Here is a 23778-nt window from a genome sequence, read left to right as displayed (position 1 = left end):
TACAGAAGACACGGAAATATTTATTGTGGCATTTAATAACGACTATGCAATGCAACAATACCAAAGTTTCCTTCTAGGATTGAATTAGATCTAACTGGAAGGTTATCTTTGATTATGTTCAATGCGTCAGTGATTTATAATAAATGGAATGTTCAAAACAGGAGAAGAACAACAAAAGGTACAACATGTAACTTTCTTTTTGTAAACAACATTTAATAAGATAGTTTTTTTCTATAATTAAATTTATGGATGATAACAGTACAGTATGGTATGAGAAGTATTTAATACATGGAGTAAGTTCTCTAAATAGCCTTAAGTAGCTTTTATTCAGTGGTTGTAGTTCAAGATCTACATTATTATCACAGCTATACATGTTTTTACTTTAAAGGCTTCAAAATCATCATGTTTCAAATAAAAAACAACAGATTTTAAGTTGATACTATCAATGATAGCTAGTTGATATGTATGCAGAAACAAACTATAGCTCTATTTATTTTTTTTGGTGATAATTTTCAATGCTCTAGTTGAAAGTTTGTTTTGATTTAGATCATTTTTTGCCAATAGCAATTACCATATACTGTAGTAGTCAAAATACTAAATGTATACTTTGTTCTTTAAAAAACAGACTTTCAGCTAACCTGCATAGATCGCTTTACAAACAAAATGACTGAAATATTTTTGGAAATGCTTAGTTGCTAATAACAAACAAATATATATGGAGCTTCACAGAAAATAAATAAATAAAATTAAATTCATTGAAAAGTTCTTCACATCTTGCAAAATTTACATAATTATGAACAAAACTAAAGGACGCACGTACTCTTATTTGTTCCTGCATGTTTCCTTATATTTATCCATTACCATATTCATGTTCGCATACAATGAAATTTAAAATATCAAATGTAATAATTTAAAACTGTTGGTATAAGTCAAATATTAAATTTTGTTACATGGGCCTCATAAATCCGTGCATGGTATTAAAAAAACATTTCAATGTTTTGCTTTTTTTTAAATAAATTTGAGAATCTCAATAATTATGTTCAAATTTTTAATAGTTTAATTTTCATTAGTTGCTGTTTAAACACATACACTGTATTGAATAGAGCTGTAACGATTCACCCATCATTCGATTCGATTCGATTTCGATACCAAACGGTTCGATTCGATTATTTTCGATTCGATTCAAAATAAACTATTTGCTGCTTATTTTGCAAACTTGTTCATGTTTGGTCTGTCTAGGGCATGCATTAATATGTTTGGTGTTTGTTATTAACTTATTATGTTGAACATTTAATGTGTTTAATTTTTTAATAAAATTTAAAAACGCAACATTGTTTTATAAGTAACAAATTTATTGAACAAAACTTCCTGTTGAGTTATTCTTAAAAACAACAACATAAAATGCACAATGTATCACACGTGTTTAACAGAATAAAAAAATGTAAGTATATAAACAACTTCCAGTTGACTTCTTAACAGAATGCACACAGTTTAGTAAACAAACCATATGTATTGAGGAAAAAAAATGATATCAAAACATCACATGGGTATAATATAGTAACAGCAATGTTCCCATACTTTTTATTTTTATTTTAACGGTGCGTCTTTCAGCGTGGCTGAAGAAGCCATTTTACTGGCTGATGTAATGCTCAGCATGTTATTCATTCATTCATTGCATGCCATATTGGCTATTGACCAATCACAAGACGTATTACGAATGACAAGAAAGTTTAGACGACGGATTTGAAAAGTAAAGTTTAAAATGCGGATCGATCGGGATTGCAGTGAATCGAATCGAAATTGGCCGTATTGGTATCGAAATCGAATCGGCGGCGTTGAACCGGATTTTCGATGCATCGAGCCGAATCGTTACAGCTCTAGTATTGAATAACTATATTAGATTTGTGTATTTATACTAGTTTATAATTTATGACATACCATGTAATTGAAAAGTACATTTATTTCAATATTTTGAGATCATATGGTGTTCAAAGTTTTGAAAGAAAACAATGGAATTATTTAAATAATTTGATTGCCATGCTAGCAAATGTACTACACAACACACAAAAGTATATGTTCATATGTTGTTTATTTATGTGTACTAGAGAAAGCATTAAAAACTTAAACAAACTCCATGTACTTATATTAAGTAAGGCATTATTACTCATCAGAATATTTCCTGAAAAAAAGGAATTCAATTTTAGAAAAAAAAGATAAAAATCACAGAATTGCTTTGCACAATTTGAGATACAATTAATAGGGCTTTGCAAGTTTTAGGGCCTTACTTTTAAGAAGTTCTTAATCTCATTAATAAACTTTTGAAATGGTGATTTGCATTCCATTTACAAAACTAAGAATAAAAAGTTAAACATCAAGGGGAATTGTTCACAGATTGTCAAAAGGACCATTTTCCAAATTTTTAGTCACAGATACAAAAAATAAAGGAAAACTATAAACAAGGAGCAGGATGTCAGTTATAATAAAGACTCAAACTTAAAATACAGTTTTTCTTATGAGTTATCATCATTTGTAATGAATACAATTATAAAGAGTTATGATTGAATAATTCTTAATTATGTTGTTGTTTCTAGTAAATTCTGTCAAATAACATTGATCAGATATATGAATTATAAAATGAATGTTTAATATAATATTCAGGATGGCTGAGTGGTAAAGGCAAATGAAATGTAATTTTCAGGACCACCATGGGGAATTACATTTTTCTATTGTTGTTTTTGCTTCTAAAATTATATTGTGTAGTTAAAATCTAGCAATGTAATGCTTTTACTGTCATACGTCAAAATTAATCAACCTTTGAACCACTTTGAAACCCTAAAGATGTGAGCATACCGGTATTATTGATATTATTATTTTGATTACCATTACAACAGAACCAAACATTAAATGGGTCCACTCAATTTTATGCATCACTTATATGAAGTAAAAAATATGCGATATGTTAAGGCATTGATTAATCTTATTAGCACATTTTGGTTACTCATAGTAAGACATAGCCATAAAAATCTTATATATAAGGTTTATAGGGTGTTGTTATTTCAAATATAAGTTTATACAAAAAGAAAAAATAATTTTCAATCGTTTCAGTTTTAACGGTTGGAATGAAATTCCAGCATGAACATGAAAGTGTTCTCTACTTTATATTTTGGGTTTTAATTTCTATTGTTAGAATAAATATTCACAGATTTTCTCATTTAAAAAAGTAAATGGTATTCTTAATCTCCAACAAGCTGTAGCGCTCTATGTCCACATAAAGAAGAGACACAGAAACGCCCTTGATTGATTCCATTTCAACATTTCTTTAAATAAAAAATTGAACATAAAAAGTACCAGCGCAAAAATGTAATGTATCCTTATATAATTTTGGAATGAAACAAAACTGTCAGTCATGATTGAAACCCTTATGGCTGTTAATCATCAGGATGCATCAAAATTGAGTATGTACCAGTTTAGTCCATATAAACGGACTCCCAGAGCCTTTGATAATTTTTGCTATGGCGGCTCTGGCAGTCCATATGCACCCCTTCATAAACATGGGTGCAGTTCAGCGCAGCGTATCCATGTGCTTCACTAAACAGACGTCGTTCGAGACCTAATGAATAAACTTCATAAACATGTTAAATTTACCTGAATGGCAACCTACGGATGTTATCCTTTGCATGCACCCTATAAAAACTCGACGATGTTTCAAAACACTTTTCTCGCTGACATGTTTATGTTTAAATAAGTCAATAAAATAAATTATTTCTTGCTTTAATGGTACCATTTGGATGAGTTTGTGGTTTAGATAGGTAAACTTTAATAAGTTCTTGCAGTTTCAGTGTTCCTTAACATTGCATTTTTGATAACATTTTTCACCCATGGACAAGACAGAGCGCATTGCAACTCTAAGCAGCCCATTGGGCGATAAAGCTTAGAGTTGAATTATTGCAACTAGTACCAGTTACTATATTAATTTAGATATGTTATGAAATCTTTGTCTTTAATGGAAACCCTACACATGCAAATTCTTAATTAAAACTTCCTATTAAATGTATCAAAACATTCAAACTATAGATATTGTTTTTATTTGTACTATTGTATTGTTCAGATGCCTATGTATTAACAAAATTGAAGTTACAAAGTACGGTATTGTAAATGGGTATGAAATCTAATAATGATAACAGTCACTACCGGCATATACAAAACATAAGTTATTACATGCAGTTGACTAATCTGTTGCCCAGGTAAGTCAATATAACTTATTTCACCCAGGATGCATCTGCGCAGGTAGTTAATAAATCACCTTTATACACTTCATGAAATACCGATATCTGTTCTATACTGAAACACAAACAAAAAGTTAATTATTATCACACTTCCATCATTAAAACACTGTTATTAAAAAAACAAGATTGACTGTTGCTGACTTGATGAATAAATGTTTTTATAAAGAAAATAAAAAGATAAAATTTCACTTTTATTGCAGAATTTAAGTATAATTTCCTTAAAAAAAATAATTATGTATTATGTAATATTATGTACTATATATATTTCCGCCAAACGACGTTACATTATTGTATGACGTTGACGTCACTTCCTTTGTATTTGTTTATATTAATCTACTACTGGTGAAGGCTACGGCCGAAACATGTTAAATAAAAAAAAAATAGTACCAGAAACATTTAAATAAACAGTGACGTGTTTGTACGATTTATTTAATTTTAGTATAATTTCCTGACATAAGACATCATATAAAAATCTTACTTTTTACAAAATATTTTATAAATCAGAAAATATGTCTTACCAAAGCATAATTAAATTATTATTGAATTTAATATAGTAGTGTCCAATTTGCAACACACACACAAACAAGTTAGTAACGTTGATTGGTAAATGTCGGCTAGGTACTATTTAAATGTACCGGGGGTATCCTTCAGTATAATTAAATGTACCCCGTGTACGAAAAATATACTGAAACGTACCCGCAAAATCTAGCAATAGATCGGTCGTTATCGGCTAATTTTATGTCCCCCACCACTATAGTGGGGGACATATTGTTTTTGCCCTGTCTGTTGGTTGGTTGGTTTGTGTGTTTGTTTGCTCCAACTTTAACATTTTGCCATAACTTTTGCAATATTGAAGATAGCAATATATTTTGGCATGCATGTGCATCTCATATAGCTACACATTTTGAGTGGTGAAAGGTCAAGGTCATCCCTAACCCTAACCCAAGGTCATCCTTCAAGGTCAAATATATAGCTTCAAAGCGGCGCAGAAGGGGACATAGTGTTTCTGACAAACACATATCTTGTTTCTTTAACATTTCTTCATATTTATGTCAATATTCTGTAAAATTGCCTCTATATTATCGAAACTCGTACTCAAAAAAGCATGTTTAGGAAAGTTTTGTTCAAAGAGAATATTGTTTTGTTTTCTTTCGCATAAAACTCGGGTACAGTCTAAATTGAAAACTTAATGTTTAAACTTGAGATTTTATCACGATGGCATAATCTTAACCTGATGTGGAATACCGTCTTTTTAATGAAAATATTCTACATATCGATCGATACAATATAATCTACGCTCCGTTGTAAATCCGAGTAAATATATCGAACCCTGACAGCAAGTTTCAGCATTTTAATCTACGCCATTTTAACCCCAATAATAGTGTATTTGAATATCAACAAAAAAACTTAAAAAGCGAATATAAAATATGATTATGCGTAATCATTAGTCTTTATTGACTTTCGTAGACTTAATCTGACAGATGACGCCAAAGTATAGTGTAACGTCTTTTCAAACCTTCAATTGAAGAACGTAGACGGGTTTAACGTTCGTAAGATTCGTACAAATTCTTAAGTTTGCGAACGTATTTATGAAACGTTCGTAAGAATTGGCGTAAGAATGTTCGTACGTAAGAATCGCCGAATTTTTTTTGCGAAAAACTTAAGAATTGTTTATGAAACGGGGCCACTGTTCCGCATCTCGCCTTTGCACCTGTACATCGTCAGTTTGAGTTTAAAGTGACCTGCTAACAGCTTGCTCGCAATAAACATATGATACCGCGTGGGACTTATGCATGAGATCATATTAAAATATATAAAAGTAAAACGTTTAACTATTGTTAATCTATTTTATATATAAAGTTGATAAATGGACGTGTATGCTGTATGTAATATCGCATTATGACGTAATGTTTTATGACGTATGTAACATCGCATTATGACGTAATGTTTTAGCTAATTGTTTTCGCCTTGAACAACGCGGGAGTCATTACGCTAACACTGAATACATAGCTTAAAGTGTATTACATAAACAATAGATGATACATGCATACAACATTTTAATCATTAAAATAATGCATTTTAAGTATTTTGAAAATTTTAATTGAAAACTGTGAATATCGAGTGCTATTTAAATCACGTTTATTAGTTACATTAATTGAACTGTTAGTGCTTAAACTAAATTTTACGCGATTTGTGTATTCTAATAAGTACACACCAAATATCTTTTTACAGATAATTTATTGTTAACTTTGTAGCAAACCCTTTTTGAATACTCTACCTACAGAGATGAACTAGCTTCGTTGCATATTTTAGTGTTTTGGCTGTGATAACGATTTTGTTCATAGTGTCTATATTATACTATATTTATTACGTTCCATTTTCCCAAAAAATGCAAATATAATCAATTAATGCCCATTTATCCGGTTTATTCATAACAAAACCAATATGATTACCGATCTTATTACTCGTAAAATGTGAACGATCAAGCGCGGTGACTACTAAACTATATATCATAACAAGATGCACACAATATTGATATTTTTTGTTAATGAAAATAATTTATATAAACATGCCTAACAAAAAGTACAACATATGGAATAAACCGATAGTTTTGCAAATGGAATGTTTTGTTTGTCAATAGTACGAATTGATCTCATGCAATTAGTTATTTCGGTTTTACTCAATGTAAATTCAATTGTTTCATAACATAACGAATTGTTCTTTTGCAATGAGTCGTTTGAACACTTAAATGTTATAAGTCCACGTGTCTTCATCCCTTTGGCTAAAGTAAGAAAAAAACGTAATGCATACGCATTGAGACATAAAAGTCATGCTTAAGTAAGAATGCAATGAATAAATACGCATTAAGACAAAATATATATGGTGTTTTAAATGTTGTTGTTTACATTGTATGTTTGTGTTAAATTTTCAATGCCTGTTTGTTTGGTTGAATATCAAATGAATTGTGTATTGACTGCAGTAAATGAGAACACTATTATATATATATATGGTGTTGCAACGAAAATGTCTTCGTTTATAATACGAATGGATAATGATAAGATGGTATCATGTAAATTATGCAAAATAACGCTCGTAAAATAGAGATCTCGATCAGCATTTTCATCAGTTACCCGATATCTTTATCTTACACTTTTCCAACCATTTTGTTTTTGTGCAATATTAAACATGACAAATGACGAAACCATGTTTCACTCACGGCAAGCAGTAGTTCCTGCACGAGCATTCCGTTTTTGTGTAATGTATGATTTTAAGGTAAAATCTCAAATGTTATTAAGGACAGAAACTGTGGTTATTTTAAAAAGATATACTGTTTACCTTCGAATTTTTTCTGTGGTCCCCGAGAATAAATGTACACGGGGTAGTAACATCAAAGTAATGTCATTTTAAAAGGCGGTTTACTGAACCAACTCTTATAGTTAAAAGCATTATAATGTTTAAATAAATAATTATTTTTTAAATGATTGCACATATAAGTATATATATCAATGTGTGTATAAGAATGTATATACGTATTTATAATAAATATAACTAATACAATAAAACAACATAAAATAAATAATGAATTGCTAAAATTTATCCTGCAAATTAGTTATACGTATGCATCTGAGAAATCATTGTATATAATTGAACATAAGATACATATAATTTATTTCTTACACTAAGGGCAATTTACCTTGCATTAGCACATTTGCTTGTTTTTGTATATTCACATGTTGTATTTTACTGACCTTTTTTGTATGTCTCTACTGGGGACAAGTTTTATATTGTGTTTTCTTCTCACTTCTGTGATTATTTCTTCTCACTTCTTCATGTCTATAGAATATTCATATTTTTGTATCTCTAATTTTTGCTTTCTATTTTTGTATGTATGTATGGACATCTTGAAAATAGAAACTTACTGGACAAACCCACATAATAATATTTACACACCCTCCCTCTTTTTAAATGATTAAATTATGCACTCTGAACGTAAAAGGGCTAAAAAATAAAGACAAACGCATTAAAATCTTCAAATGGTTAGACGAAAAAAAATATAGTATATGCCTACTACAAGAAAGTCACTTGACACATACTTTAGCACAAACCTTAAAAGATGAATGGGACGGAGACATCTATCTTAGTGGACAACATACTAATAAACAAGGCATTGCCTTTCTGATAAAAAATAATATAGGGATCACAGTCAATAACTTTAACGAAATAATAATTGGCAGACAAGCAAGTATAGATATCAAAATACACGAAACAGAATTAACATTAATCAATGTTTACGGCCCTAACATAGATGATTCCACATTCTACGAAACATTACAATCCTTCATAATTAATAACCAAGAGAAAAACATTATAATCGGTGGTGATTTTAATACTGTTCTTAACCCATTATTAGACAAAAAGAATGGAAACCTTTATACTCATCCTAAAAATAGAAATAGTTTAAATAACATAATTGAAAACTACAATATGATAGACATCTGGCGTACAATATATCCAAACGAAAGCAAATTCACCTGGCACTCAAACACAAAACCAACAATATTTTGTAGATTAGACTATTTTTTAATATCTGAATCTCTTTGCAACATTATTGACACATGTAACATAAAACCAGGATTTATGAGTGACCACTCTCTAGTTGAACTTAAACTGCACAATATACAACCTGAAAGAGGCCCAGGATACTTTAAAATTAACAACAGCGTCTTATTAGATACACAATATCAAATACAAATAAAACAGGAAATATTAAATACAGTTCAAAATAATAAAGATGCAAACCCAAACACCTTATGGGAAGTAATTAAAGGAAATATACGTAACGCAACAATTAGATACACATCATTTAAACAAAAAGAAACACACAAGCTTGAAACTGAAACCATCAAAACCATTGAAACACTAGAAAAACAATTGCATCAAACAAACACAAATGATACCACCGACATTGAAAATGAAATAACATTAACAAAACAAATATTAGATGGAATCTATCATACACATCTCAATGGAATAATACTTAGAGCGCGTGCTCATCATGTTGAACACAATGAAAAAAACACAAAATATTTCGCAAACATTGAAAAACGTAGAAGTGAACAAAAAACTGTACACAAATTAGTAGTCAATGGCAAAGATATAACAAACAGAACTCAAATACTAGAAGAACAACGTTTATTTTTCGAAACCCTCTATAAACGAAAAAATGTTGAAAATAACACCCTCTTTAAAAATACACATCACGCTTTAAACCAGGAGGAAAAACAACTGTGCGACGGATTACTTAATGAGTATGAATGTGGATTAGCCCTAAAAGAAATGCAAAACAACAAAAGCCCAGGATCAGATGGCATCACAATCGAATTTTATAAAATATTCTGGAATGATATAAAAACACATCTAATTAATTCACTTAACTATTCATTTAACAACGAAAACTTAACTACGCTACAAAAACAAGGTATTATATCACTTATTCCAAAACCTGGAAAAAACTTAGAATCCTTATCAAACTGGCGCCCGATAAGTTTACTTAACAATGATTATAAAATTGCAACTAAAAGTATAGCAAACAGAATAAAAAAAATATTACCATCAATTATTTCAAAATCTCAATCTGGTTTCATAAAAGGACGCTACATTGGTGAAAACGTTCGTCTTATCCAAGAATGCATAAACTATTTCAACAATTCAAATAGTCCTGGTCTAATATTCTTTGCAGACTTTGAAAAGGCATTCGATTCGCTTGATCATTCATTTATGTTCTCCTGCTTAGAAAATATGAACTTTGGTGAAAGTCTCATTAAATGGGTCAAACTATTCTATACCGATATTAATAGTATAATCATTAACAATGGCTTCTTTTCAAACAGTTTTAACATCGAAAGAGGGGTTCGACAAGGATGTCCACTCTCATCATCGCTATTTATTATTTGCATCGAGTATCTATCACATCACATCCAATCAAATAAACACATAAAAGGCATATCACTAGAGCCTGACGAAGAAATCAAACAATCCCTATTTGCTGACGACGCCACCTACTTTTTAAACGACAATTACGATTCTTTCCATAATCTAATAGAGTCGCTAACCCTTTACGGAATGACATCGGGTCTTAAACTAAACAAAAGTAAATGTACCGTGCTACGAGTAGGTAAATTAAAACAAAGTAATGTTCTATATAAAAAAGAAATGAAATTTAATTGGACATCCGATGAAGCCACAACGTTAGGAATTACTTTCACAAATAATAAAAAGGATACAGTTCTTAAAAACATACTACCTAAATTACAGAATTTTAAAAACTGCTTAAAATCATGGCATCATCGTAAACTTACACTAATCGGAAAAAACACAGTATTAAAAAACGTTTGCACTTCCTAAATTAATATATGTATTAACAGTTCTCCCAAATCCACCAAATGATGTTATTAACGATATAAAATCAGCAATATTTAATTTCATATGGGACGGTAAGCCTGATAAAATAAAAAGAACTCAGTTAATTCAATCTGTAGAAAATGGAGGTATCCAATTAACGAACAATGACTCATTCTTGAATGCAATCAAATGTAGCTGGGTTAAAAGATACCTAGATAATACCAATACGAGTAAATGGAAATTATTCTACCAGAAAATCCTAAAAAAATATGGTGACTCCTTACTCTTTGAATGTAACATCAGCAATACTATCTTACATGAAATTGCAAACGAAAACATATTTCTGTCTGATGTTCTATCAGCGTGGAGTGATGTCACTCATAACTTAGAAACCCAAACCAGCAGTAAAACAATTTTATGGAACAATAAAGACATAACTTCAAACAATAAGACGTTTTTCTATAAAGATTGGTTTGAACGAAGCATTAAATATGTCGACCAATTATATGACTACAGAATTAAGGATTTCTACTCTTTTGATAATATATGCTACATATACGGAATACCTTCAAATAATTTTCTGAAGTACTACACACTAATCAAAAGCATACCCATACATATTAAATCTGAAATCAATACAAATAATACACCATGTACTCAAACAATACTTGTAGAAAACATACTTGGAAGAAAAAACAAAACAAATAAAATATTTTACAAACTCCAAATTAAAAACCCTACGGAAAACTCCAAAATCCAAAATAAATGGCAAGTCCTTTTTGGAGAAAATGAACTTAATTGGAAACACATATTTACCATGCCATATAAAGCAACTATTGAAAGCACACTGAGAAATTTTCAATATAAATACATCCATAGAATTATAGCTACAAATAAATATCTCTATAAATGCAAATTATCTAACTCAAATCTGTGTGACTTCTGCAGTGAAAACATTGAAACTATAGAACATCTTTTTTGGGAGTGCAAACACATCCAGCCTATTTGGAATCAATTAACATCTTTTCTTGAACAACAGCAACTAAACGTTAAACTATCTTTCTTAAATGTAAGTTTCGGAATTAACTCATTGAAATCAATAGACGGTAATAATATTGTGAATTTTATGGTTATATTGATGAAATATTTTATCTTAAACATGAAGTACAAAAAACAAGTACCAAATTTTATTTGTTTTGTCCATAGTCTTAAACTAAAAATCCAGATTGAGAAAGAAATAGCCCTCAGTAATGACACGTTACAAATCTTTGAACAAAAATGGAATCGGATTAAATTCTCATAATGTTTTGTCCACTTATATACATTTTCACTCTGATGTTAGTTTATCTTTCTAAAATTGTTTTGTTTATGTCTATATATATTTTTTTTTTCAATCTGACAAGATCATTGTGAAGATACAACAAAACACACATATACAGTATGCTTTCTTCCGACTTTTTACAACTCATCATTTTTCACAACTATTCCTCTGTTGTTCTTTTCTTTTCTCTCTAAAAAAAATAAAAAATAATATATATATATGAGCGTATCTTGTATATGTATAACATGTCTGAACTGTATTGCTTTATACAATCACTGTGTTGTGTGATCATATACATGTTTACATTATATGTATGATATTGAATAAAAAAAAAAAAGACAAAATAGTCATCTGGGTGCAGGATCAACGGGGTTTTCAGGGGTTTTCACATGGGCTGAACAGAATGTAAACACACCGTTAAGAACTTATTTTTGCAAATATCAAAAGTAATTAAATACATTTGCAAACATCTGAATGGCATATCTTGCAGTTTGTGCCGATATCTTAGGGTATATGAAAAATTCCTTAATACTTCTGATATCGGTGACAACAATTTCACGTTGCGTGCAGCATAACATTATACAAGAATGCAGTACACATCGATTTTTTTAACAAGAACACAGGCTTATTAAATAAAGTAATTCTGATGTTTTTCACATTGCCATAAGCAGCATAAAAATCTGTCTTCTATGCACTGGTTGAAAAATTGTTTAAAAAGTTATTTGAAAAAGCACCAATTACATGTGTGTTTACATCCATTAACATTTAATTGTGAATCCCACAAAATCACGTGCTTCTGCAACCCGGTCATTCTAAAGTATGAAAACAAAACAAAAAACGAAAATGCTTAGGTCAGAAAACAAAAAAAAAACACGGAATAAATACTTATTGAGACATAATAGCCATGCTAAAGAAAGAAAAAAAAACGGAATAATGCGAATTGAAACATAATAGTCATGCACTTTCTAATAAAACTTACTTTAAAACCGGCAGAGTTGATGTTGGGATATTTTCCCATTTTTGTTATTTATCGCAAAAAAACGTGATTATGAGTCAAAATGTGATGTGCAAACAATTTGTTCAAAATCGGTCAAGAAATGCCCACATTCAGTACACAGATAGGGCTTTTCAATTTCTGCCCATGGACAGAAATGATCTTAATTAAAACACGCGCTGGTCACATGTAAAACCACGTGACCATTGCATCATTGTTTACAACGCCATTTGCAGGAATGATGAATAATAATATCATTACCAGTTTAAATATATGCTGTCTTACACATGCACATTTCGTTTAAATCATGTTTACATTATGTTGTTTATAGTGCCGATTTGATTCGTAAATACACTCCGTCTTCTTTATGACTACACTTTCAATACCCGTATAACCCGCCCCATGGTAACTTTACTATCGACCGCTTGATTTCACGTAGTTTTAATTTCAGCTTTGAATCTCTACCGATACACTTTTTATCATCTGCTATGATTCAGTTTTACCTTGTCAATATAAAATTCCCGTTAACGTTTAATTCATGGGCGCAGCCATCTTTATTTGTACATGTCATTGACTTGATTATTTTAACCTCGTGTATAGTGTGTCGTGTATGTCCAGTTGTAATATATTTTTTTACACACGCAGCCATGTTTGTTTCATATTGACATCGTATATGTTATAAAGGTAGATGACTTGCTGGTGTACAGGAAAAAAAACTTAAAATATATCTTGAAACGTACAAAGTATTAGCATTTATGGATTTAGATCCAAACACAAACAAACCGATTGTTTTATTTAGTAGTTCTTCTTTGTTTTGAAACGCGCGGAAGTGGACATCACATGAAATTGGTTAACGTGACCCAAAGCGTGCATACGTCACAGGTTAATAATAGTCTCGAGGATTCCGTTATGTACATGATTAGGTTTCATATTTTTTATGCTTTTGGCCCTTTTTGCACAATTTTTGCGACAATCAGTATGGAAGAGTTAAGCATTAGAATGTATCTGACGAATACTGATCAATTCTGGTCAGTTGAGATAACTGAAATGTTGTGATAAAATATCAACTCGGGCGGCTTAAAGGTAGCGCCATTGTAATGATTTCCCGCGATTTCTTCAAAGATAGAAGAGCCTTTTTAACTGTTTACTTATGGATATCTTATTTAAACATATTAATGTAAAGTTGTCGTGGCCGAGTGGTTAAGGTGATAGACTAGAACTCTTTTGGGATCTTCCCGCGCAGATTCGAATCATGCCGACAACGTCTACTTTTTGCGACGCGTTTTATTTCTTTTCTAACGTTATTTGATTTCATATAGCATATAAGTTATGTTTATTGCTAAATATGTTGCAAATTTAATGCACATTCTTCAATATTTAAAATTAAAACAACGTTATGGCTAAATTGGGTGATTACTGCTGTAAATACGAATCATGCATGTTGCATATTTTTTCAAAAATTAAACGGATAATCTGTCTATTTCTTGGTATTTTTTCTGTATATAGTGTATCTATTAAATTTAAGTTTTATTTCTTAAATGATATTTTGAATTTTATGACACTTTGTTTTTAACCAATCCAATTTCTACTCGGTTGAAACCATTTACATTTCATAGCGCTCTTTCATAGATAACAAGTTATAAAAAATAAATATCTGTAAAATAATTCTTATTTCATCTTCTTTAAACTTTAAACACCTTTACTGCATCTGTATACACACACTGCATGCCCATATTTGGAAATTTGGATGAATTATGGAACTTTCATTTACCCCCCCAGGGGTGCAAATAAACTAGACAAAAGCCGAGCGTGGGGGTGATTTTGAAAAAGAATAGTATACTTTTTTAAACAGCATGAATAGCCTACCTAAAAATGTGCATGTTCAGTGCAATGATGCTGATTAAGAAAATAAGACATTCGATTATATTTGGAAAGGTGCCCATCACAGTGGCGCTACCTTAATGTTAATCATATGTTGTATTGGTTATAAAACATCAATTATCGTATCGTTCAAAACAGAAATTGTCACATTAAGTTCTTTTATTGGTATCGTGCATTTACCGACATTGTACAAAACGTCTTCGGACGATTAAAACGGTGATAGACTTTCTTCTTGATATGAATAATTACATGTTTAATCCACAAGCTTTGACCATAACGCGTAAATTTAGACAAACGACACAGATTTGTGGAAAGTGAATGCGCAATTTCGAGATTATAATTTCACGTACGCAATCGAAATACATTATATTAGTACTACGGGTAAAAATACAGGTAATGTTTGGCATTATATGCGTTTAAATGCGATCTGAGTATACAATAGTACCTTCTGTAGTGCATTTTATGTCGCTGAAAATGTGATACCGTTTTATCTAATGCAAGGTTTTAGAGATACTCCCATACACTTTTAACAAGTATCAGATAAATCAGCAGTGATTCATATTAACAAACAAAAAAGTATTCGCTGTATTTGAAGTTTGAATTTCATGACATTGATATTAATTAGCCTCTTCAACAAGCATCTATGCGTCGTGATTTTTAAAACAAAACACAACATATTCATCGATATCCGAGAAGCAAAAGTGTGAAGTTCGTACGAAAACGATAAATATTGATAAATAATTTGTATACACGTATAGACCGTTCCAGAATTAAGTTATTACCCAATTATCTCCCCTGAATACTCTCCGCGTCTGCCATTACACTGCTGCTAGGTCACAATATACTAAATAGTTTCCCTATATAATTCAATGTAAAAGCGACAACTTTGAGCGAAAATAAATGCAACATTTTGCACATAGAGACCCCCATAACCATACCTTTTCTTAAAGGCCATTCTAAGCGGAATCGATGTATGCAATAAAAAAGATATGTCATGTTCAAACCAAAAAAGAACTTGACGCTTATCGAAATCGACTGTTTTTGCAACTTTTTTATCGGCCGTTTCTTAGTGGAATGTAACCTTTTTCAGTGCAATGCTTTACTAAAGTCTCCAAGTTTATCATATTTCAGGGATTCGGTCGTGAACACCTATTTATGCCCTACCATTATCTCCGAAAGATAAAACCCGAACAATAGTTTAAGATGTAAAACATGCCTTCGGGTCAACTATGATATTTTTAGAGAGTACAGCCCAACATGAAACGAGTATTTAGTATATTGTAACCTGCTAACAACCGTTGACATATATAAGAGAGCACCGATTATTCAACGGATGAATTTCTTTCTAAATCTAAGGCCGTCATGACATGACTTTGGTTGTATGAAATAAAGTTTTTCTGCCAGGGGATATGTTACGCTAGTGTTATGACAGAAAAATGTTTGAAAAACATGCATTTTTAGGTATTTGTCTTAGAAAACTAACACATTGACACATTAAAAAAAAGCATTTAATTAAATGAAATGCATTTTTTTTATTTGATTATTTGCATCAATCTTAAAATCGTGTAAGCCTTTGCGTTCCAGTGTTTAACTGCCCCTTTGTTCTGCATAATCCGATTATCTCGTTTTTATCAGATATTGTCCAGACCTAACAACATGGTGTCATAAACCACACTGGGTGGCAGATGACAGTCTGGTCATTAAAAACAATTGATGATGCCGGCTCTAGGATAGGCGACCCCCCCCCCCCGGAGAAGTGCCCTTTCAAAGATTTTTCCACCATGTCTCCTCTTTCTGGTAGTATTTAGCAGTCATTTGGTTGGATAATTTACCCCCGACATACTTAACAGTTGCGTACATTAGATATGTTACATATTGTATAAATTAAAAGTTATGTCCAATATAGAATATCAGAAATTGTACACCGTAAAGATACTAACCCGTTTAATTTATGAAAAAATAAAGTATTTAATTATTATAAAATTTACGTAAAAATATTTAACGTATTTAGCGGGTATCGGTAATTAAAACTACGTCATTCCGTATGAAGATTTAATGTTACGGCATGCACGAACGACATCATTAAAACAAGAAATTACATTTGACACCAACAGAGGTAAAAAATGTTTAAAAAAAATATGTATATACATATATGTGTTAAAATGTTATATATATTTGTCACTCATACTCACTAGTAACGAGCTTTCAATATACATGAGTACACCGTTCAATTCGCATAATGTGAAGTTGTGTTTTTCAGTTGTATGTTCCTGAATAGCGTTATTCTTTGTACAAAACCCATCAAATTAAAATTACATGTAAATACCGTCATGCACTTCGCTTTTAATAGGGCTTTGTAGTACGTTTATTGTCAATGCACCCCTTACACTTTCTATCACTCATTTGTTTATCACACTAGCGTTATTCATATGTTTTGCGTCACTGCAAAGACCTATAAAATACATTTTTTTTAGTATTTTTAGCTGTATAGCTGTTAAATGATTCCAAGATGAAAATCTATTCAACTAGATATATTCACATTCTCTTCATATTCCATATAATCGCCTAAAAGATCGTCAAGATCAATATCACTCTCTCATGATAAAAAGTTCGTTTTTTTACGTGACATAATTTCAGGTCACAAAATTTTATTTAAATCCAAACAACAATTTTTTATCTCTGATTTCAATTAGAACAAGAAAAATAATGGAAGGCGTATCAAAAATATCATACTTAATATAATATGTTATGATTTTAGAATATAGAGTTTTACCAATTAAGACCAATTACACACAATTAGCGGTAATTAATTTCGCGAGAAATTGTAACAAGTTAAAAGTAAAAAGTCTAATCAAAGACTTAATATGAGCGACTGAACCGGCAAATTTTCGCCGATGATTACCACTTGATTACACACACAAAAACAAATACACGAAAGCATTTTAAACATTTTATTTGTAACAATCAATCTCAACTTCAAACAATCATTTTTACAACAAAAATGTGATAATCACCTGAAAATAATTCATTAAGTAATTTATGCATCCGACATCGACGAAGCGGGTATTCTCTACGTCTTTGGCTTTTGGAATCGCAGACTCGCACAAGTTAGCAGAAGTGTAATGGCGGACAGTCACGTGACTGACAATATGGCGGCGGTCAATTTATCGATTCTGGAACGGTCTATATGTAAATATTGGTGGCGGATAAATGCCATCCCGAGACAAATTTAAGACTTTTAAGTATAACCTAAAGGAATAATATAAGCTAAGAAACGTTATCTGAATATAAAATGTTGTTTCCATCCGATAGTTTTTAATTTCAGACAAGGGATAAACACGCCGATACAATGTTGGGCCATCCATAAAAAAAACAATATTAATTTCTAAAAAACAACAATGGCATTTAATCTAAACATATGTTCAAAGAAAACTGTATGCCTTGATGTAGACTAAGCGTGTGGCGTCCAGCAAAACGGTTTTAATTCCAATTCGTTGGATTGAATTGTCTATGGCGGTAACCCCAATTTTAATCATGTCTATGTATTATGTCATGGTAAGGCAATTGAACAATTGCCCAACAGATCCAGCGAACGTCTCCTGATGCCGTATCTTGAGTTTATTGTTATAATATTGAAGAAAGATATTGTGTGATAGTTCACGCACGCTGTAAACAGAGTCATTAAGACCACTTGCTATAATTTCCTTCTAGTGTTCATGACCTCTGCTTGTTTTGCAACTCGCTGCTAGTTTGGCAACTCGCGCAAAGCGCTTGTAAGGTTTATGAGTACGTAAAAAAAGAGACCGTCGCAACTGAAATTCAGTATTTACGTTTTTTTGCAAACTGGCTTTTGAAAATCTTTATGAAATTATATCAAAATAATCTTTCAAAAAAAGGAAATAACAAAATTACTCAATTATCGTACGGAAAAGTATGTCATTTATAAGCCGATTATTCCAAAAATTCACTGCTGCGATTGGAATAAAATATCATTCAATAACATACAATGTGTCGGTATAAATGATGTGTTTGCATTGGCATGTTAAAAGAATATTGCTTTTATCAAAGTAAATGATACAGTTTGTGTTTTATTGTAACATGAAAAAGCCTAAGATACATGTTTGTACTTGCAGTTCCATTGATAGAACACTGTGAGCAATCTATTATATCTAATAATAATACCTACACAACTCTACCGCTTTGAAACAATTTTCAGGCATACAAATACACTTATGTGGGAAGTTGTTGAATCTCATTTTATTTTATGTAAGTCGTTTGGTTTGTATTTTATACATCGGTTGCATGACTGCACGTTTAGAATATACTATTCAAGGGCGTGACAATTAAAACACATAAGCGTTTTGCATTTTAAATAGTTTGCCCGGGAAAGTCGGTCGTGCAGCTGAGCTTTATTGCAATTGGTTTCATTAAGTTGAACTCTTATCATATTTTTTCCTGCTAAATGATGTTACTGTTTAAAACAAGAGTACAAGGGTCTCCTAACTGGGGCTTTTAAAGCCACACACCTTGAAATGAAATACATGTTAATCAATACATATAGATGCAATTTGAAAGTGTGCAAAATTGTCATTAAATCTATAGCCAAGTTAGCAAGTAATTTATAATTTTTTTAAATTTTAAAACCGAAAGTTGGATTTCTATACGTATACGTCCATTTCGACAAACGTGATCATTTTTAAGTTTTAAAGCGCAAAAGAGACGGATTTCTTCGTGGTAATCACCACATATATTCTTATTGGCATAGATAAAATTACATCTATAGCTTAGTTCGCATGTAATTTATTATTTTTCAAAGGGTACCGCTTTTAAAACCGAAAGTAGGATTTCTAGACGTATACGTCCATTTCGACAACGCGATTATTTTTAAGTTGTAAAGCGCACAAAAGACGGATTTCTACCTTGTAACCACCAGATATATTCTTATTGGCATAGATAAAATATGTTTCTTATTTATACTTAAATTAACTATGCCAAATAAGTTGTGTGGCTTTAATTATAGAGATTTCTAACAGGCGTCATTTATAACAGAAATGTCTTAAATAAAGAAATCTTTAAAATTACAATCAACATCATATGTGTCCAGGCATTCATATGCTGAATTTAAGAAGGTCCTCAAATGACGCTTTGTGTTCGCAATCCTGGTAAATTGAATGCAGCTCGTAAATAAAGATACGCACTATCAATCTTATAGATGTCGACTCTTTAAATAAGCTTCGCATTATATATTTTTTGTTTTTGTGTTTTTGTAATAACTGATGACCAATTATTGGCAGTCCGAAAATGTCAAGAACATATAGAAAAGACCCATTTAAAGAACCCGACACAAAACAAATTACAGATTGGAACCATTTTAGAAAATCAAATATTTAAACAACATAAAGAGGATATCAATTATGGAGATGCACAATGTGAAAAAGGGAGAGAAGTTACATTTTGTAAAAGAAATCTGCATTCCTGATTTTATATAAGAATTTAACATACTGTTTTAATGAAATGTGGTGATAACACACACTAAGATTCAATTTAGTACTAGGTAATTGAAGTGCTTCATTTAAGTGCATTGATAAATTTTGATTGGTCAATTTTTAATTAACATTAATACGGAAGTTTAATCGCGTGGAAGGCACAGTCGTTGCCCAGCTTCGGAACAGTTTAACATACCCTGGAGATATTTAAAGACCATGATAAAAAAGCGGAGTTGATGTCAAAGAAATAGCACTGCGGACGAGGACATTACACTCTTGTGGGATTGCAGTTTCTAAAAGTGATCGCTTGTCATAACGTTATCTATATTCGAAGTGATCAGATTGCTTTGCAGCACCGAATAACAACACGAAGACTTATTGCTTTTTCGTTTATTTTATGAAGAACATATAATCATGAGGTATTTTATGGAATATGCACATGGAAATAAATAAAGAAAAACATTTAGACCAATAAAACGTAAATTGTAAAAATTAAAAGCTGCGGACGACAACGATATTTTCACAAAAAGATATATTCAGTAGTCTGTTTGGGAAGAGAGCGAATACGTTGAATACTTCGATTGTTATACGGATGATAACGCACACGCAACGCATTTTAACCGATTATATGATGGCATTTAACGCATCTGTCAGTGATTTTGATTTTGCGATGATTTCAAATGATTCATCGACTGCGGCTTACGATAACAACGGATCCTCGATGTCAGCCATTGATTATGCGAAGATTTCGAATGATTCCGTACTGATGTCTAAAGATAACGCGGCTGAGCATTACAACGACACAACGAGTGACTATGTATATAAGGATGAAAACTCTTACGCGTTTGAGAATTACAACGACACGAGTTACTATGCAGATACGGATGTATACTATCTGACATTTTTCGACTTTGAGGTCATAACACTGGGTCTGGTTAGAACTATACTAATCTTATTTATGATTCTCGCAAATGTGTTTGTCGTGGGCTATTTTCTGTCGAGCAAAGGTCGCGGCAAGTCAACTAACCTGCTGTTTGTGAGCATCGCCTTTTCCGACTCGATGACCGGCATTTCGTTACTTCCGAACTCGTTCAACGTATACATTCCAGAAATTGATGGATTATCTGCATCGGAATGCAACACGTACATGGTCTTGAAACTTTACATCTCAATGGCGTTTCATACCGCATCCGTATGGCAGACTGTCTTCCTGGGAATCCAACGATACCTCTGCGTTTGTCATCCATTCACTTCCGGTCGCATATGCACCTTTTGGAAGACATGTATAGCCGTACTTGTCATATACATGCTGTCATTTCTGATGCATATTTACCAGCCAATCAATGCAGGTACTCACAAATACACCACCCAATCGCATGATTGTGAATGGAGAACAGATCATCCTTGCGAAGATGCCTGCCTGTATTTGTGGATTTGCGTTATTCTCCAGCATTTTCTGCCAGCGTCCCTACTTATAGGACTGACCACCAAGACCCTCATTACTCTTCATAAGGCCCAGCGCAGAGCCTCGTCCATTATGTCAAAGAGTACGAACAAGAAACGGAGCTCCCGCGACAGAATAATCACAATCACGGCAGTGTTGATTGTCATCTGTTTTCTTGTTCCAGAAGTTCCTTACGGAATTTACAAGCTCTACACCCTGATTGATATATACAGACCTACGAGTGTAAAGCTCGGTATCGAGACACATCACATTATGTTTTCGGTCTACGAGATCGCGTTAATTGTCAGCTTTCACGCCAACTTTTGGATTTACTGTACGATGATGTGCGACTTTCGCAGATCGGTTATCAACGTGTTCACGTTAGGGTGTTTCAAGCGTTACAACTTCAAACGGCGTCAGAGTTTGAATTCGTACCAGGGGACAATGAAGAGCGACAGTTTCCGATCGTCCAAAGCGCGGACAGGATCCGTTACAAGCAGGAACACTGTTCTCAGTCGAACCACTAGCCTCCACTCCACTACATCGGACAACATCCACGCTGTCAATCAAATTATATTGCTGACGCCTACGCCGACCAAAGACACTGGTCCGCCCGATTTTTCGGCCTATGTGTCAACACAAAAGTCTAAAGAGGAATACGACGCGCAAGACGATGATGTGTTTGTGTAAACATTACTCTTGTATTTACAGTTGCCTTGCACCAGTGGTTATTGCGTTCGCTTGCGGATCCTGAAACGGGAAGTTTGAATATACCACAAGTTCTTATATAGCTGATTTGCTACCTAGCAACTACTTTAATTGAGAGTAACTGATTGCATTCTTGGCAATACCCTGGAATAACGGACTGTGGTTGATCGTAAGGTAGTAAGGTCTTTTTTAAAACTCATCGGGTTCACGAGATGGCGACGAAATAATAAATCAGCTGTTCATATTACCATCTGAACGATTAGTTATCACTTGAAATAGCACTACAACAGTTATAAGTAAACTATTATAAACCTAGCATATGCTCGTGTATGATTTAAAACCTGTTCGCATATGTTTGATTACCTTTTCTAAACAGAACTTCATTATAAATATGTAAAACACCCCTGGTTTGAGTTCATTTTTACCTTCATCCTGTATTTTGCAATTTATGTATTTTGATACTTTGTATGATATTTTGTACGTTTGTTCTATGAATATTTATGCATGATGTAATATTGTACATATTTTATTGATTACACGTTTGTTATGTTTTTTTAAAAGGTCTACTGCAAATCCGACTCGATTTACATCTTACATAGATTATCAATTATGCTTACTTTAATTTATTCTTGATAAAATTAAGCCGCTTAAAGTATGTATATCTTGCAAACACACACACACACACACACATATCGTAATTATCTTATATTTTGGTTATCCATTAAATATAATCAAGTTGATTTGATTTTATCTCAAAAGAAAACTACATATTTCATTGCGGCTAACATCGAAAGCTAGTATTGCCGTTGTTCATAGTGCAATTGATAGTAAATACAAATTGATATTCATTTTGAAGCATGTACGAGTATTAGAAACTTACGCAAATTTTTACGCACGAAAATTGATTTTTTATTTTTTCCCTTAGTATTTCAGCTGTTTTGGTTATGCTGTTCATTTATACATTCATATATTTGAATAGTATTTGTTTGTTCAAATTATTGTGCGAAAGTTTGATCCGTTGAATCGCGTTTTTTTTAGTATATATATATATGTATAGAATATATAGAAATGAATTTTGTAAACAATACTGTCAATGCCTCATTAAGTAAGTATTTTAATCTGGCATGACTTTTTTAACTAGACGAAAGACTGGCAAATTAAAAATAATACCGAATGTGAGATATGAAAATTGAAAATTAGACGACTGTTAAGTCAGTGAGGCGTTATACCATTTACTTTGTATAAGTCTTCTTTTG

At 31.9% G+C, this 23778-nt stretch overlaps 1 protein-coding gene across 1 annotated transcript in view; it reads left to right on the top strand.

Moving 5' to 3' along the window:
* The window catches only part of LOC127834661 (sex peptide receptor-like), a 47099-nt gene extending 23658 nt beyond the window's left edge, over positions 1-23441 (top strand). The window contains exon 2 of the mRNA XM_052360686.1: positions 22050-23441. Within this exon, the coding sequence (XP_052216646.1) occupies positions 22050-22504 (455 nt within the window). The 3' untranslated portion in view covers positions 22505-23441. The remainder of the gene's footprint in view (positions 1-22049) is intronic.
* Positions 23442-23778: the final 337 nt, after the last annotated feature.

The sequence above is a fragment of the Dreissena polymorpha genome, chromosome 6 (assembly GCF_020536995.1).
Source record: "Dreissena polymorpha isolate Duluth1 chromosome 6, UMN_Dpol_1.0, whole genome shotgun sequence".
Taxonomy (NCBI): domain Eukaryota; kingdom Metazoa; phylum Mollusca; class Bivalvia; order Myida; family Dreissenidae; genus Dreissena; species Dreissena polymorpha.
This window is presented reverse-complemented; position numbering and strand designations above follow the sequence as displayed.